General features: G+C 42.2%; 1 protein-coding gene across 1 annotated transcript; it reads right to left on the bottom strand.

The window, feature by feature from the left end:
* Nucleotides 1-5,174: 5,174 nt before the first annotated feature.
* Nucleotides 5,175-6,317, bottom strand: paqr9 (progestin and adipoQ receptor family member 9; the record flags this gene model as incomplete). Its single annotated transcript, XM_080051760.1, has 1 exon — nucleotides 5,175-6,317. One exon carries the CDS (start codon nucleotides 6,315-6,317, stop codon nucleotides 5,175-5,177), a length of 1,143 nt encoding a protein of 380 aa, XP_079907886.1.
* Between the last annotated feature and the right edge of the window lie 10,849 nt (nucleotides 6,318-17,166).

Below are 17,166 nucleotides of genomic sequence, written 5' to 3'. Positions count from 1 at the left end.
ACAAGCTCTTACAGTCCTTAAATAGAATGTGGCTGTTCGTATGACGCTGCCACTGATCCTGGATTGCTTTCAAAGATAAGTTTGGAGAGGAAGTTTTTTTCTAAAAGGCACTCACTGTGCACTGCAGCTTTTTCAAACACTACACTCTGGTCTGTATGTGCTTTTGAGTGGGAACATTTTCTATTTAGTCATTTCACTAGCTGGCGGGGGGTGCACTTTGCAGGTTTTGTGAGATTGAACACATACATACAGTAGGCCTGTACACTACGGCTAACGCAACCACCTAAGTCATTTTTAATTACAAGGATTTGTCATAATGTTCAAATTTGTTCAAATACTAGCGAATAAACTAATTTCCTCGCACCATTAAAAGTCTAATAACAAGGAATCTTTTTGATAGATTCAAAGCTCAAGAAGATAGATGAGATCAACTGGAATTCATTTATAACACACAACACAATGTAATCACTATAGAAATGTCCCGTGCATTATTCTAAGAAAAAATTCTAATTAGAGAAAAGCCTAACTGGGATACAAGTGGAGAAAACAGCTGGATAAAACTAGTTGAGTATGTTTTTTGCTGTACAACCTCCTGTGTAATTAAAGAAAGTGACAACAACACGACATTGGGGGGGGAGGATGAGCTTTGTCTGGAAACCTGCCACGCTGAAAACAGAGACAGATGCCTTGCACCTTGAGGACAGGCCTCCTCCTTCTCATTCATTCTTTAACTACTCTGACATTTACTCTTGCTACTGGAGTAGGTCATATGCATTTAAATACTGGACCATTTTCAATATTATCAGTTTAATATTTAGTATTCAGTAAGTATGTCTTTCTATTCCAAAAGGTTTTCCGAGGCAGATATAAGTCAATACACCTGCTACCATTTGTTTGTGTTGTACATCTCTCCGTGGCTCTTGTTTCACTGGCTTTTTGTTTCAGGCCCAAGCCAGTGTGTGGGGGGAGGAGTATATATGGCCTACACAGTTTGACATAAAAAGCCAGCTGCACTTATGATAATCACACACACATAGAATGGCTATGTAGATGTTCAACACACCTACAGAACGTGCACACACTCGCACAGAAACACATATTGTAGTAAAAGTGGAGGTAGTGCTAGCTAGACAGTGCTCATTTGAAAACCATTTGAATTATTCAAACTTTTTGAGAACCACAGACTTTTGAGTGCATTTAACCCTTTTAGGTCCAGACTCAAAAGCTGCTGCTGCTGAGAAAAAAAAAGCAGTGGCCATTTTATGTAATCGGATTTTTGAACTTGGTTGACCTGCCCGGCTGTGCCTATAGTTCAAAAGTACGCAAAACATAAGTTCCAGCACATGACTCTCTGTTTATCACATGTCTAGTGTTAAAGGGAAGTGAGCTATAAGGGTGTTCATACATGTTTTTTAACCTTTTTAGACAGAGCCATGTTAGCCGCTCCAGTCATTATGCAAAGCTAACCACATCCTGACTCCAGCTTAACTACACGCAAACATGGGTGGAGGGTTTTGTTAGTATAAAGACTGGATGCAGGGGGAAATAACACTCCTGTCTGTGCCTACTGCCTACAGTTCAAAATGACTCCTATGATACACATATTCCACTCCCATGGCTCCATGTGTATGCCACACTGTGTGTCTAACCACATCCTGACTCTATCTTAACACACAAACATGATATTGATTGAAATATTTTTTAACCCTAACCCTTTAAAAACACTAATAAGCAAATGTTCATCACTCCAGAATTGGTGTACTTTTCTTTTAATTCTCCTCAGGTGTATTGCACTAAATGCTCATTTTAGCAAGTTAACAGCAGACTATGATATATAGTATATGGAGATATCCACTCTGGAGCAAATTGCTGGACTCTAATTAATGCTGCAGGTATAATGAAATAATATATAAAAACTCTTAATAGATCCAATCTGTGCCAAAAATCTAGACCAAAAGCCTGCCATAGCCAGGATGATCTTATAAACTGTCAAATAAACAAACTATATCAATGATCAGTTTTCTGCATAATTTATTCAATACAACTTAAATCATTCATATTAGCACATATCAATACATCATTGCACATAATGGAGGAGGGTTACGGTTTTATTCAGATTTAACACGCAATAATCATCATCCACCTCTATTAATTCATATTTGAAATGCATTTGTAAATAATATATTAGTTTTTTCTTTCAGTGCCCTCCTCATGGCTTCACAAGGTAGTCTAGAATATTCTATACTTCTAACATTCACATACTAGACATTGCTGTAACACTGATTAAAGGGTCAGGCGATCAGTTTCAACGGTAGTTCATCCCAGTGATAGCGTGAGAGAAATGCTCTATTGAGGTAGAAACATCGCTTCAACACTGCATGCATAGTTATCTGATGAACCTCTCTTGACTGTCCATTTGAAAGCACCACTGGTATTATTCAGTACTGCAGGGTTAACCCTCAAAGGAACATTTTGAGGAGCTTTAACCAAGCTTTAAAGTGCACCATCCATATGCGGTCCTTACATACTAGTTCCAGTGTGCCTTGTGCAAGTCAATACTTCAAAAACACATGTTAATGTGCAAATGTCAGCCAATCTGGAGAACGCTTGTTGACCAAATCCCTATTTTTCAAAATCAGTGAATAACTTTTCACAATCTGCTACCTGTCCGTACTGTGGTCACGCTGAAAAAGGTAATGGAGTTCATACAGAGCCTAGGCTCTGTAAAAGGAACTAAGTGCCTCAGACTGACCAACTGTAGTTAGCAATGATTTTATCGATATAGGCGATTTATCGTATGAAAATACAGGTAGCAAGTGTGACAATAAGTCCATCAATATTCAAATAGGTGTTGAAGCCAAACTCTTATCAAAGCCAAAAGTATGAACTGATTAGTAGCTTAGCCTTTATCGATTTTATGAACTGATTAGTAGCTTAGCCTTTATCGATTTTATGAACAGATTAGTAGCTTAGCCTTTATCGATTTTTCATGGATCATGAAGAGATATTCAAAGATTTTGACAAAAAGTCTGACTCCAAAATAGCTGACTCTACTTTTAACTTTAAGTAGGACTAATACAGTGGTTATCATTAAGTTCTAACATTAGACAGTGATCAACATGAGTTAACAACGCATGCATGACATACTAACGAGAAACGGCTTACAATTTAACACATGACTCTGAGAAAGACTGCTGGACAGGACATATTCACGAAAGACATGACAGAAAACGCAAAGTTCACTGAACAGAACCGAGCCTTCAACCAAATGTAAGCAAAAGAAGAAAAAAAAAAAAAAACTCGGCAGCCAGCAGAACAATTGCTTGGTCAAACTAAATGAGTCAATGGACGTAGCCCACATGATGCCTATCATTTACATGTACTGTATGTGTTACACAATATACCCTTTTCCTCTTGAAAAACTGGCATAAAAGGCTGCATTTATTCTTCATTCCATCCGTTAGTGACCGTTAGTTTAACAGTCTAATGCTAGACTCTAACTCTCTTCCATTCCTCTCTCTGGATATTACATATTTACCCGAAATTATAAATACATTGTATTTAAAACAACCAAACTCAAGCCTGGCCCTGAAATATACGGTGGATATGGTTGGACCTTATGCCTCCTAAAGTACCATAAGGTCATTTGTTTTAACGTGTGCGCACTGGATTAATGTGACTTGTGTGGCTCTGTACAAGAGTAATTGAGGAATATGTAGGTACCTTCAGAACAGCAGTAAATGCCGTTAAAGGACCCTGTGGGCTTTTCAAAGATTGACTTCTAATACATCATATCCTTCTGAAAGACTGACTTACATACATGATACATGAAAAGGTACAAACTCTTAGGTGAATTACTAACCTGATCAATCATTCAAGTGCAAATCTATCCAGGAAGATCCTGATCATATACAGTACAACTACATTATTGCCAATATGTTATCGATCCCTTTTGCAAATATGGCTTTTGCTCTGAGAGGGTGCTGCGTCTCACATGACATGAAAAGACTCTGTGAACATTAGCCTCTGGTTTTATCTTCCTCATTTTGCCTCTGTTCACAATGCGGGCTTTTAAACTGGAGCTGCAGCTCGGATATTTTCTGGAATGATTGATTTCTCTCACATGAGCTGTGAGCAAAGAGATTTGCATCTACAGAGTACGCATTTACCAGTACGCTTTTTGTACTGATTAGAAAACATCCGATTAACATGCCATTTAATCTAAACGAGCCCTTTAGACATTGTGAACAGAATCTATGAGGAACTAGTCAGCATTGTAATGAAACCAATTGATAGGCCTATACAGCAGATATATTTGCAGCACTATAAAAACATTTCACCTCTAAATAAGCCAACAGAAGATGTCAGCAGGACGTCAATACATGCTTCAGAGACGTTACTCTTCCTCTGAGGTTAAAAAGCGTGAGTGTCTTCTTAATTACAGGGCGTTCTTAACTCCTCTGCCCCCTGAAAAGTGCTTAACAGTAAGACTGATACAAGGCTATAAGCTATTTCTGTTTCATTGTCAAGGCCACCGCACTTCCTGACGTAATGGGTCACTAAGAAAGAGAGGAGGAAAGGAGACTGCGTGCAAGAACCTGTGTACAGTAATTCTAAGGGAGAGGGGTTATAGTTAGCAAAGGTCAGACGGATTGGGTGGAACAATGGGCAATGGGTTCTGATGCAACAATAGAGGATAAAGATACAGTTTAAAACTGCAACAGAAGGAACTGCTTGAGAAAGGATAAGAACACAATGACTTTTAAGCCACATTACCCACATGTTATAAGGAACATGTGTTCTCCTGGGTACCAACACCTTTCCTCTGTCATCAAGCATACACTTCCTAGAGGTAGTTAACATCGCCAGACAGCCTGTTGGAACATGCTGGTGCAAACTCTAGGGACAGAAACTGGCAAGATCTCTCAACAATCCACTCGTCCAGACAGCCACCCTGTGGTGAACTGAAAATATAATCCTTTCATCTCGCTTTGTCCCCAATATCCCCTCATGAAAGCTTGCAAAACGCTCTCAAGGGGGTGGAACATATGAGGAACTTGAAATGCGGAGGGGAATATTGTCTTATTTGTGCGCTTCTCTTTGTGGCATGGCTCTGTATTCATGTGCAAATCTCAGTCAGGGGGACTATTCGGGAAAAAAAGAGGCCTACGGGATCAGTGACATTTGTGTTTCTTGGGGTGTTCCTTTGCTTGCTGGTCTCCGTACAGGGAGTTGGCATGGCAGGAGAACCACACGATGATGGAGATGATGGCGGTCTGGAGGAGGAGCATTACCCCATAGGTGGACAGTACAGTAGGTCCAGGGAGGCGGGCCAGGGTGGCGGGGGGCAGCAGCAGAGTCGGGCTGAGCAGGATGGCCCTCACCTCGGCCTTGATCATGTGCAGTTCGTCGAGGATGGACAAAAAGGTGCAGCAGTGGAACCACTGGTGGCTGTGCCCCCAGATGTCGAAGCGTCCGGGGGCTAGCCGCTCGGGGATTTTGCTGATGTTGAAGACGGCCGACACCACCAGCCAGAAGCAATGGCGGTAGAAGAAGTTTGGGGAGGTGATGGAAGCAGCGAAGGAGTCGGTGGTGGTGGAATACGGTGATCTGGTGAGGAGTCGGTAGAAGATCGGTGTGGACGAGACCAGGAACGGAAGGAGGAACACCATGGTCCGGATGATGTATCTGTGCTTCCTCCACCTCTGGCGAGTATTGCAGCAAGATAATACGCAAATGATTGCAACAAGACATGCGCTTGGGATATAGAAGATCTCAAAGAACACGCTGAACTCTGGGATTGCATAGGAAGATGTAATAACATCAGCAGGTTCATGTTTCAAGTCCGTATGGGAGCCATTGTGGCCTCCCGTCTCCGATATCCCTGCCCGAGGGTGTATGTAGTAGCGATACGCCAACGACGAGCCAACCGTGTAGATACTTATAGTGCCGTAATCCACAAAGAAGCATACTTCTCTGACCACCAGAGACATGGAGTTGAGAAGGTGGGCCATGCTGCTGGCCATTAGAAGGCAGACCACCCCCATAAAGTAGCTCCACAGTGGATAGAAGAATGGAGCATCGCCAGGTGGTGCACCTTCCCAACCAAACACCTCCACAAAATAGTATGAAAAAATGAAAACTGGGAGGAAATGTGTCCAAAAGTTGCCCGTTTCATTGGTGGGCCTGAATGCCGATAGTAAGCAATCCTTCAGGCTGTAGTTTGGGAAGCGGTAGCCAGTCAGGATGAAATGTTCTACGACCCGAGGCGGCACCTCTGTGTCCCTCAAAAGAGGCTGACCGCAACTCAAAAGCATAGTGGCGACGGTTTAATGTTGCTGACAGTCACAAAAGTCTGTGCGGAACTGACTTTTCTTGCGAGGCAATTCAGTTTTTATTGCTTGGCTGTTGACATTATTGCTGACCAAGGCATAATAAACTGACTTACACAACCATACAAGCTATTGCTCATGAGTAGATATGGCATCTGCAGGCTGCATCAGTTCGAAAGTCCTACACTGCTCTTTGGACCTTTGAAACCCACTCCACTGCCAACCTCTTGAGCCGTACGCTGATCCAAACATCTGGAGTATAGCTGGGCAGTAGGTTATGCTGAGAGAAAAGTGTAGGGGGGATGTAGTATCCAGAAGCCACCTGCTTGATTGATTGATTTTTCGTTTTGGTTTTCCTCTTGACCCCAGAGAGTTACAAAAAGTCAGCAAAACATCAAGCATATTTTCTTATCATGCTGGTGATCATGTTCCCTTGTTGTCTGCACGGATTGTCATTGTGTTGTCTTGCTATGCACAGATCTACAGCAGCAAAAAAAGGGAGAACAAAATGAAGGTCACATATTACTGTGTCACAAGGTTGAACAGGACGTCAGTTACTATCCTATACTTTCATACAGCAGAGATGTCCCCAAGACCGTCCATTAAGCTCTGTGGTATGTAGGTCATGCTGGCGTTGAGCACTAGCCTATATCAGGCAACTGCAGGCTTCTGTTCCCCCTGTTGTCCTAGGTCCATCAGCCCGAATTAACGTCCGACTTCCAGTTCATCCAGCTCCTGTTCCGTTTCAACTGCAGTGCGCTGCAGAGGACAGCCTACATGCCCGGTCCTGAGAAAAAAAAAAAAAAAAACGTTGTGTGCCGGTGTTTAGGTCCTTTAACGCAAGGTCACGTATGGAAAAAAACAAAAAAAACAAAGCCTATATAGGCCTACATTTAGCGGGAAAAAGCTAGCACAGTACTGTAAGTCTTTAGCCCTGTGAGGCTTGAGTCAGCCGGCATTCAGGCGAAGAGACCGACAGACTGTCTGACAGGTACAAGCTTCAAGTTAAACACACGATAGTACTGGTTCCGGTTGTTGGTTTCAAAAGTAAAACTCTGAGGTTTTGGTGTAACGCCGGAACAAATCACTCTTCTTCGGTTGAAATCTCATTAAAGTATTTATTTATTTATGTATTATGTTTTTAAATAATTGGTGTGATAGGATGTTGTAGCATTGTATTGTAGATGAATGATGTAGCCTTCTAAATAATAGCATGTCGGCTATGTTGTACAATGTCTACTCTGTATAATGTCCAAACATTTAGGCTACTGTCATTTTTTCTTACCAACTGAAGAATTACACTTATGAAATGAAGGACTACTGTAAGCCTTTATTTTGAAGTCGGAGTCACTACATTTCCGGTCTGACTCTGGCTAACTGCGTGCATTGAGACAGTTCGGCGGAGAGTGCAGAATTACTTCTTAAGCCTCAACTGTAGGTTACTTCTGTGTTTTTCCTTCCTGGCTTTTTTAACGGCTCTGACACTGATAAAGAAGCAAAGAACGGGTGTAGCCTATGTTGAAACAGTTTGTTATCTGCTGAAATTCCTCAGTAGCATAATCCCGTTAGAGCACCGCTCCATGTGCCCCTCTCCCCCGTGAGCCAATGAATATCTCCAACCTTTTGCTAAATATATTCTCTCTCTCTCTCTCTCTCTCTCTCTCTCTCTCTCTCTCTCTCTCTCTCTCTCTCTCTCTCTCTCTCTCTCTCTCTCTCTCTCTCTCTCTCTCTCTCTCTCTCTCTCTCTCTCTCTCTCTCTCTCTCTCTCTCTCTCTCTCTCTCTCTCTCTCTCTCTCTCTCTCTCTCTCTCTCTCCTCTCTCTCTCTCTCTCTCTCTCTCTCTCTCTCTCTCTCTCTCGTCTGGCTAGCCTAGATATGTTCCAATTTAATATTATTAAAATGTTCCTTACCATAAAGAGCCTATGTAGGCCTATTTGTTTTCAATAGTCTAGTAGACTGTAGCCTAGAGGAATATCACAATGTTTGGTTTAGTCATTGTCAGTTTTATTTTATTCTAGTTAATTGTAGGCCTATGGTTTATGCATGGCTCTATTGTAGTTAGTTTCTTACACTATTGATTCTTAAGATTACTGTAACTGTGTACTCTGTACTCATTGCTTGATCATAGGCAAGGTTTTTTTTTGCAACAGAAGGTTGCTACCTTTATCATGTTCAGTAGACCCTGCCCATTCATCTCCCCATTCACCCTCCAGCAATGACTATGGTGTACACCAATAGTGGCCACTTTCAAATTCCCTACGGCAATGAGAAGCAGGCCACACTTCAGTGCGAAGCAGACTGGGACACACTTCAGTGCAAAGCAGACTGGGAGAGAGCTGCAACATGTCTTCTTGATTAGTGATTGACAGGGACTGAGGATTGTAATGGATGCACAGCCACTGCTATAATGACATAATGGAAATAGGCTACACTGCTGATTTACATTAGGACAGACCCTCAGTTGGCGCATGATACATTTAGACTGACGGAATATATATGCAGTAGTCATGTCTAACATTCTAGTCTAACTGGGACCATTGCTGTGGAAGGAATTTATGGTTCAAGCGACTTTCTTATGTGCCTAGTAACCTTCAAAATAACTCTGAGTGACCAATTGATTCCCAAAAGGAATCCTTATAGTCTTTCCTTACCATTACAAATCTTTATAGGCGCCTCTTTGATCACATTAGGGTCCCTAAGATTAAGACTTGTCACATGTACCACCTTTACATGTTCCCCCAGCCATGAAGAAAGAAAAGAAAAAGATGAACCTCTTCTAACTTCTCTTCACTCTTTTTTAATTTCCTCATAGTAACACATTTTCTTTCTCATCATTTTGGCCTCTTTGTATCGGTGGCGTTGGTTGGCTGCCTTCCTCTCCCTGAAGGTCAGGTGTGGTGTCTCTAGGGGAGAGCATGTGTGTCGACAGTCACCGGAGCTAAGGGCAGCTGGCGGGTGCTGGACGGTCGCTAACGGTTTGTAAACAAGGTGGAAGATAAAGCCATTGGAATACCTGGAGCGTGGATAGGAGAGCAGTACAGAATGAAACGATTCAAATGTAACAAGAGCGATGTCAATCAAAACTTTATATTACGAAAGCGAGGGCATTCGTGTCTGGACTATACGAACTGTAGCGCAATCGAAAAATTCCCAAGAGAACAGGAACTGTGCCAGCTGATAAGGCATAGAATTCCCATCACAGTAGTTTTTCAGTGCTGCATTGTTCCGAATGATGTCTTCTCTGTATATTCAACTATTGAACACTGAACAAAAAAATAATAATAATATGTGCGTAGTAGCGTACATTACTTATTACCAGTTCCTGAACTGGAATGAAAAAGATGCTACTAAACATGAGGCTGAATGGCATTCTGCATTTTATAGGTATACAATCCCACATAGTTTTTGAAGCTCTTCTGAGGCAAATTGGACGTATTTCTCTTGTCTGTCTGTGAAAGCATTACAAAGTGTACCCCTTTGATCTAAAAAAAAATAAAGTTGGGTTTGTTTGGGTTACACTTTGAGTGAACCCAGTGCTAAATACACTTTTCAAATCTGAATACTCTTGATCACATAATTAGATCATATAATTTTTTATGTTACTAAACACCAAATTTACAATGAGCAACAATTGGTCACTCAAAGTAGTATCATGACTGTGTTTGAAGCTCACCGTGGCAGCCTGTTGTCCCCTCCGTTGATGCGTAAAGGACAGTGGAAGGGGTTGATGGCTGGGGGGGACAGAGCGCCCCCTGTGGCCTCGTTCATCATCTGCTGGCTGCTGTCACATCTCAGCTCACTGATCTCACAGAAGAAGGCTGGAACCCTCAGAGACTGGCATGGACAAAAAAGCAGGAGGCTGTCAGTCACAGTTAGATCATGGTCCATTCAAGTTTACTGTTCTAGTCAAGTTAGATGAGTGGTTAATCTATTTTGAGCAAAAAGTTTAAAAATAGGCCTAATATATTTTTTTTAATCACAGTTGCCATTTTTTAAAATGACATGTGTTCAATTTAGTTTCTGAAACCTTTGGAAAAAGTAAAAAAAAAACATAATCTTCCTCTACTAAAGGAAAAGCTTAATTAATAATACAGAAAATGCAACCTAGTTCAGTTCGGAATAGGCCTACCCTAAACTCAGTTTTGCTGATAAAGTCTTGGTCTGGTATGACCAATAGCTTATGATGGTAAACGTTAGCCAACATTAGAACAAGTACATACTGTATATATTGCTGTAAATTATATTTATTATGAGTGAGTTCACTGTCTGACTTCATTACACATGTCTAGTTTTGCTATCTTCACACTATGTTTAAGCATGTAGCCTACCATTGCCCCTGCTTCTTCATGCTAAGCTTAAAAGGTGAAGTAAGCGGTTTATTTATGTTAATATAAGTGTAAAATCGCTCTTTATTCATACAGTGATCACTTACATAATGTGCGCGTTTCATAAAGCCGATCTCTCAGTCAGCTGCTTTGCATGTAATCGGCAAATAAACTTATTGTAGTATCCCGAAATTTGTATCCAATGAGAAGAGAGAACGCTACAAACAGACACGCGTCTCACTCATATATATTATATACACTCCATGGTCTCACTGCCGGTGCACGACAGAGCAACAGATGGGTGAATGTGTATGTGCCTACAATGGCGGAGCAGGTAAAAATCCTTCCCAATGTCTCTTTTGATGGTTTTTATCATGTTTTATCTCACTTATGGATCTGAGATGATGCTAGATAACTTACTGATTGAAGACCGCAGTGCATTAATGTGGTGACATAGGGACGAGCGAGGGGACTGCTAACTGCAGTAACTGACAGAAAGTTAGCTAAAAGAACCATTCCGCTTACAGCACCTTTAAAGGCCGGGTGGGACTAGGCTACGGCGGTTGAAGCTAGTACGGCTAGTCGCTATGCTCATTGCTATAATAGACAAGTGAGGGGGGCTAAAAATACATTAGGCTAATAATACTTTTGTATTCTTTAAATATGTTTTAAAATGTGTCTCTGGCGCTGGACTTATTGTCATGGTGTGTTAGTCAGAACATGACTGGTGTGTGTTCCTGGAGTGTACCTGGAGTTTGGGTAGAGTGCTGAACCAAGATTCATTACGCAGGAAAGCAGGCTTGAAACCTGTGATGGAACACAGACACACAGCGGGGATCATAAAACACTGCTTCACAGACAAGTGCTGCACGTCTGTTGAACGGAAGGAAATTCTGGCTTCCTTCCCACCATTCAACAGCAGACAATACACTTCAAACGCACGTACACACACACACACACACACAGGTTGGTACGGATATACTTGTAAGGACACTCATTGACATAATGCATTCCCTAGCCCCATACCCTAACCATCAAAACTAAATGCCGAACCCCAACCCCTTACACTTGCCCAACATAAACCTAGTTCCTACCTGAACCTTAAAACCTAATCTTAACCCTGAAATAGCCCTTTAAAGGCCTGTCCCGAAAATGTCCTCACTCTTAACTTAAGGTCTAAAACTCAAATTGGTTCTCACAAAAAGTTGTACAAGTACACACACACACACACACACACACACACACACACACACACACACACATATACAAACACACACACACATACACACACACACACACACACATACACTTACCAATGACTAGGTCAGGCTCAGGCTCTTGCAGCATGTTGTATGTGCTGCGGTTAACTTTGACTCTGATGCTCCTCTTATCTCCATCATGTTGCATCCGGCTGGAGTTGGTGACAATAACTCTACCATTCTGAAACAGGAAACAGCCCAGTCAGTTTACTGGTAGACTGTATCATTTGATGTAATACACTGATAATGCACAAACCACCGCCCCACATTTTTTCTTCATACTGTATGTAGTGCATGTCCTGTTTACCTCTCAAACAGAGATTGCATCATTGCTTTTATTTAGTAAAAGTTCAGTTTCCCCATTAAGGTTTATCCACTCCGGAGACCATATAAATTATAAAAGCCTTGTTTTTGGAGAAAAATAGAAGGAATAAGTAGAATTAAAATGAAATTAATATTAAAATAAAATAGAAGAAAAGCTTGTAGGGTTTGTGTGACTGACCACTGTGAGCATGTTGCTTGTGTTAGCTGTTAGCTCACCAGCTATAACCGTTCACTTACTAGGCCTGTTTTGGCTGTGCCACTGTGTATGAAAACTCCCAAAGTTGCATAAACACAACCTATGTTTCGTCTGCTGTTCATGTGTTTTGGGTTATAGGGACTGATTCAGAGGTCTCAAACCAGGCTACTGTTATGTGACACTAATTGGATTCCATTTACAATCCTATAAATATGACATAATCCATATTCTGGGTCAGTAAAAACTATTATTCCACTGTTTTTACAACAAAGTACCCACCTTTTTCTGTATGAGGAGCTGTTTATCGTCGCACCAGGAGGGGAGATGCTGACCGAAGAACACCAGTTCAAAGGTGACGTGAGGCAGAAGCACCGATAGTTCCTATTGGACCAGACAGGGAAAGGTTCAGACTGATGCCAATTTAACAAGGCTATTGTTATAGCTCCGCAAATCGTGTAGACACAAATGGACAACAGTAGGACTTGAAGCCCATTACCAACTGTAGGAGGTAAAAACATAACTGACTCACCCAGAAGGTAATCAGGGTCTGGAACTCCCGATAGGATTCAATGATGTGGATCCTCAGTGACTGTTTCTTCAGGATTTTCACCTCTGGAACTGAGAAAAGAGACACACACGTATACAGTAGGCCTACACTTGTTTTTGATAGCACATTAGCCTGCTATGCTTTACATGCTAAATACATCATGTACTTTGTTTATTCTGTGTATTGTCGCACTCACAATGCTTTGGCACGAGGGAAGTGATGATGTAGTAGATGGACAGAGCCGAGCTGAGCAGAGGAGCCACTACAGAGGACAGCCTGAGGCCTCTCCATTCATAGTACTGCTGCCATGACACTGAGGGAAAAGTATAATTAGAAGGGCTAGAAACTCACTCTCACTACATTTCTCTGTGTGCAACATGACCAATAAATAAGTAAAAAAGACTGTAGTTTGACAGACAACACTTGCATACCAAGTGGTTTCTTGAGGCGGGGAGGGTTGCAGGGTTCTGGACCAATCATCAACACTCCTATTTCCTCCTCCAGAGGCCAATAGGCATTGGTGTGACCTGGACACATTTATTATGAATCTTTTTGTCTATAGTGGTGGTAGGTTTGGGGGCCGACCAGTAACCATGAGGTTGCTGGTTCGATCCCCGGTACCGCACAGGAGGGTGTTATTTGTAACATAAGTGGGGGCTAGTATTCCATCTATGGTGCCCACCATCTCTACCATTGAGTCCTTGAGCAAGGCACTTAACCCCAAACTGCTCCAGAGGCACTGTACTATGGTTGACACTGAGCTCTGACCCCCTCCGAGGTGGGAAACTTGAGAGGGGATATGCGAAAAGAAACATTTTAATGTGCCCTGTGTACAATTGACTTAAATTGAATTTACTTAACTTATAGGCTTATTCGTTTCATTGTCTTTGCTGTGTCTTATTTACAGTGGGACTATCCAATGCAATCCAAGGCGTTCTATAGATTTTCTTTATTTTTGTCTATATCTAAAGGAACAGCCATACAGTATAAGTTTACAAGTTATAAGGAGAGGTATGGAAATGCAGTTTCTCGTATATGACACAGTTTTAACGTCTCTTACCTCTGAACCATTTGCGACAGGCGTCTGTGGGGATGAGTTGAGGCTGGGGACAGCGCAGCAGAAGGCTCCAGTGAACCCAGTAGCTGCTCACCAGCTGGTGTTTGCACAAGAAGTCTTCCAAACTAAAGGCCTCTGATGTCACTTCTACAAAGAAATCATGTTAAAGGTGCTGTAAGCGGAATGGTTCTTTTAGCTAACTTCCTGTCAGTTACTGCAGTTAGCAGTCCCCTCGCTCGTCCCTAAGTCACCACATTAATGCACTGTGGTCTTCAAGCAGCAAGTTATCTAGCATCATTTCAGATCCACAAGTGTGATAAAACATGATAAAAACCATCAAAACAGACATTGGGAAGGATTTTTACCTGCTCCGCCATTGTAGGCGCATACACATTCACCCATCTGTTGCTCTGGCGTGCACCGGCAGTGAGACCATGGAGTGTATATACTGTACTATACATGAGTGAGACCAATGACGGATTACCGCATGGGCAAAGTGGGCACATGTCCAGGGCCCTGGCCAATAGGGGGGCCCTTGATTTTTTTTTTTTATTAAAAAAATTTGACGGGGGTTTCCCCCCTGGGAATGGGTCGTAAAAAGTCGGGTTGTTTTATATTCGGGGTCTTATATTCGGCCGGGACAAGCGTGTGTGCGCTTGGAGAGAGAACGATGTGTCTAGAGAAAAAAAGGCACGGGAAATGGCCAAAGAGCTCCACATCCCCACTGAAATCAAAGCCTCGACTCATTATGATGCGAGTCAACGTGTCAGAGGCACGAATCGACAAAGCGATCGACCTACAGTGGCTTTTCTGCTGTGGCAGTTGTAGTGAGGAGAGTTTGCCAACTGTGCGTTCCCTTTACGCACCAGTAGGCCTACCAGTGTAACGAGCGAGGCGGTTGTTTCACTTTACAGTTAGTCGGCAGTGAGATTGGGGTATCCAGGCTCGGGACATGCAATCAGATCGCGGAGCATGTCCCCTCGACACCCGTTAACGTGCAGGAATCCCCTGTGATCATTTAGTTTTAAACCACAGAGTGTGTCTGTCTCACTGAACGACACCAACACAGCGTTTCACCGGGTGACGCGCTGCTTCGCTCAGACATTGAGTGTAGGCTCCGAGGGGGGCAAGGGTGGGCCAAAAAGCAGGCGCAGAGATCTTACAATGGCAAAAAAAATCTGCTCGCGCGCTAAGCGCGCGCTCGCATCGCCGGTGTCTCTGCCCCAATCTAACTGTCTAGTAGGCTCCGGCGCAAAGAGTCTCTTTCTCTTGCGCAGCACCAGAGAGACTTTATAGAATTGTATTTCGCTCTATCTCTCTCTTTCTCTCTCTAGGCCGTGCACTGCATTATAATGTGTGTGATTGTGGATTGCACGGTGTGCTAGTGCGTGTATTTGCGTGTTGGTAGGGGTCCATGACTGGTTTGTGTCCAGGGCCCGTGGTCATGTTAATCCGTCCTTGAGTGAGACGAGTGTCGGATTTGTAGCGTTCTCTCTTCTCATTGGATAAAAATTTCGGGATACTACAATAAGTTTATTTGCCGATTACATGCAAAGCAGCTGACTGAGAGATCGGCTTTATGAAACGCGCACATTTTGTAAGTGATCACTGTATAATTAAAGAGCGATTTCACTCTTATATTAACATAAAATAAACCGCTTACTTCACCTTTAAGCAATGAAAGTTCTACTTGATACTTGAAATTGATATTTCATATTTCAATTATTCATGGATGTTCTGTTCATGCGCTAGGTCTGGCAATTTGATTATTTTTACTTGACAACAATATACATGATTTAAAATTTGAGTGACATACCTCTTTAATATCATTGAGTGCACGAGGCGAAAAGGACTGATTTGGGGCAGAAAGGGATATATTTTATGTAATTCTAATTTACTAATTTAGCCTAATTTGTTGGATTATCCAAAATAGAATTATTATATCTTGATAATGTATGTATTAACAGTTTCTCAATTGACTTCCTGGAGAATTTACTTTGAAAGGATACATACTGATATCATCATATACAATGGCATTATTTTTAATAAAGGATTTGATCCATATTGCCTACTCATGTGCATATGACTCTTTGACACAATGTCATTCTATGTGAAAACTGCGGCCAAGAGTCTTGAAATGTGAGTCAAATCCTTCTAATGAAATGAAAGCATATTAGAATAATACACTTGCCTGTATCTTGTGTAATTTTAAGTTTAAAAGCCAGAAGAGGTAGATGAGGTTTTTTTTTTTTTGGTTTTTTTTTTGTAGTGTCAAACATTGCTGGGAAAAGTACAGGCCTAACCGTACCTGCTGCATAGTCAAACGGCAGGTCTGACAGCTGGGTCTCTTGCTCCATATAACGGGCCAGTTTGGCACACCAGTGCTTATGCTCGCCATGTGCCGGGAAACACTTGTCTTCACAGTAAAACACTGCCTTACACTGGGAGCTGTGGAGAAAAATACACACAGGCATTTAAAAGGCAGAGGAAGGAGGGGGCATGGAAATAGTATCCAGTATCCAAGCAGGGAGTCCACAGCACCAGCAGAGGAACTGAGATAAGATAACAACAGAGCAGAAAGGGGAGAATAGATATGAAAACACGGTGGCAGTTTCTAACAGAAGAAAGCATGTGGTAAGAAGATAGCAAGTGTCAATGGGAGGGAAACAATATTTTGGAAATAGCTTAAGTTACATTTCACAAGAAAGACAATGCTTTTGTCCCTCACTTGGCCTGTTTTATCCAACTGCCGTGGTACATGTGGAGTCAGCGATTCTGGAGAACACGGTAGGCCTACTGGTCATTTAAATCAGTCAATCTGACCCTACCTGTAAACCTAGATCCCCGAACTGTACAAAGTTTTGCTGACATTAACGTAAGGGATTTGCAAGTAATGAAATTCTTTAAAACTCAGTCAGTTTGCTGACACTTTCATTGGGCCCACCGAGGTGCCAGGTTGCCAGGTGACACAAAGCCTTTTTTCCTCCCAACAGCAAAGTAAACCACGCTGTTTTAGCCGCGTAGTGACAGCTGCCAACAGTTCTGAGAGCAGAGGCCTGCGAGAGGTTTCAAGAAAAGTGCTCTTTACCACAGTGAACACAAGCTTAAGGCTGGCCTGAAAAGGGTT

The sequence above is a fragment of the Ammodytes marinus genome (genome assembly GCF_949987685.1).
Source record: "Ammodytes marinus genome assembly, chromosome: 23".
Taxonomy (NCBI): domain Eukaryota; kingdom Metazoa; phylum Chordata; class Actinopteri; order Uranoscopiformes; family Ammodytidae; genus Ammodytes; species Ammodytes marinus.
This window is presented reverse-complemented; position numbering and strand designations above follow the sequence as displayed.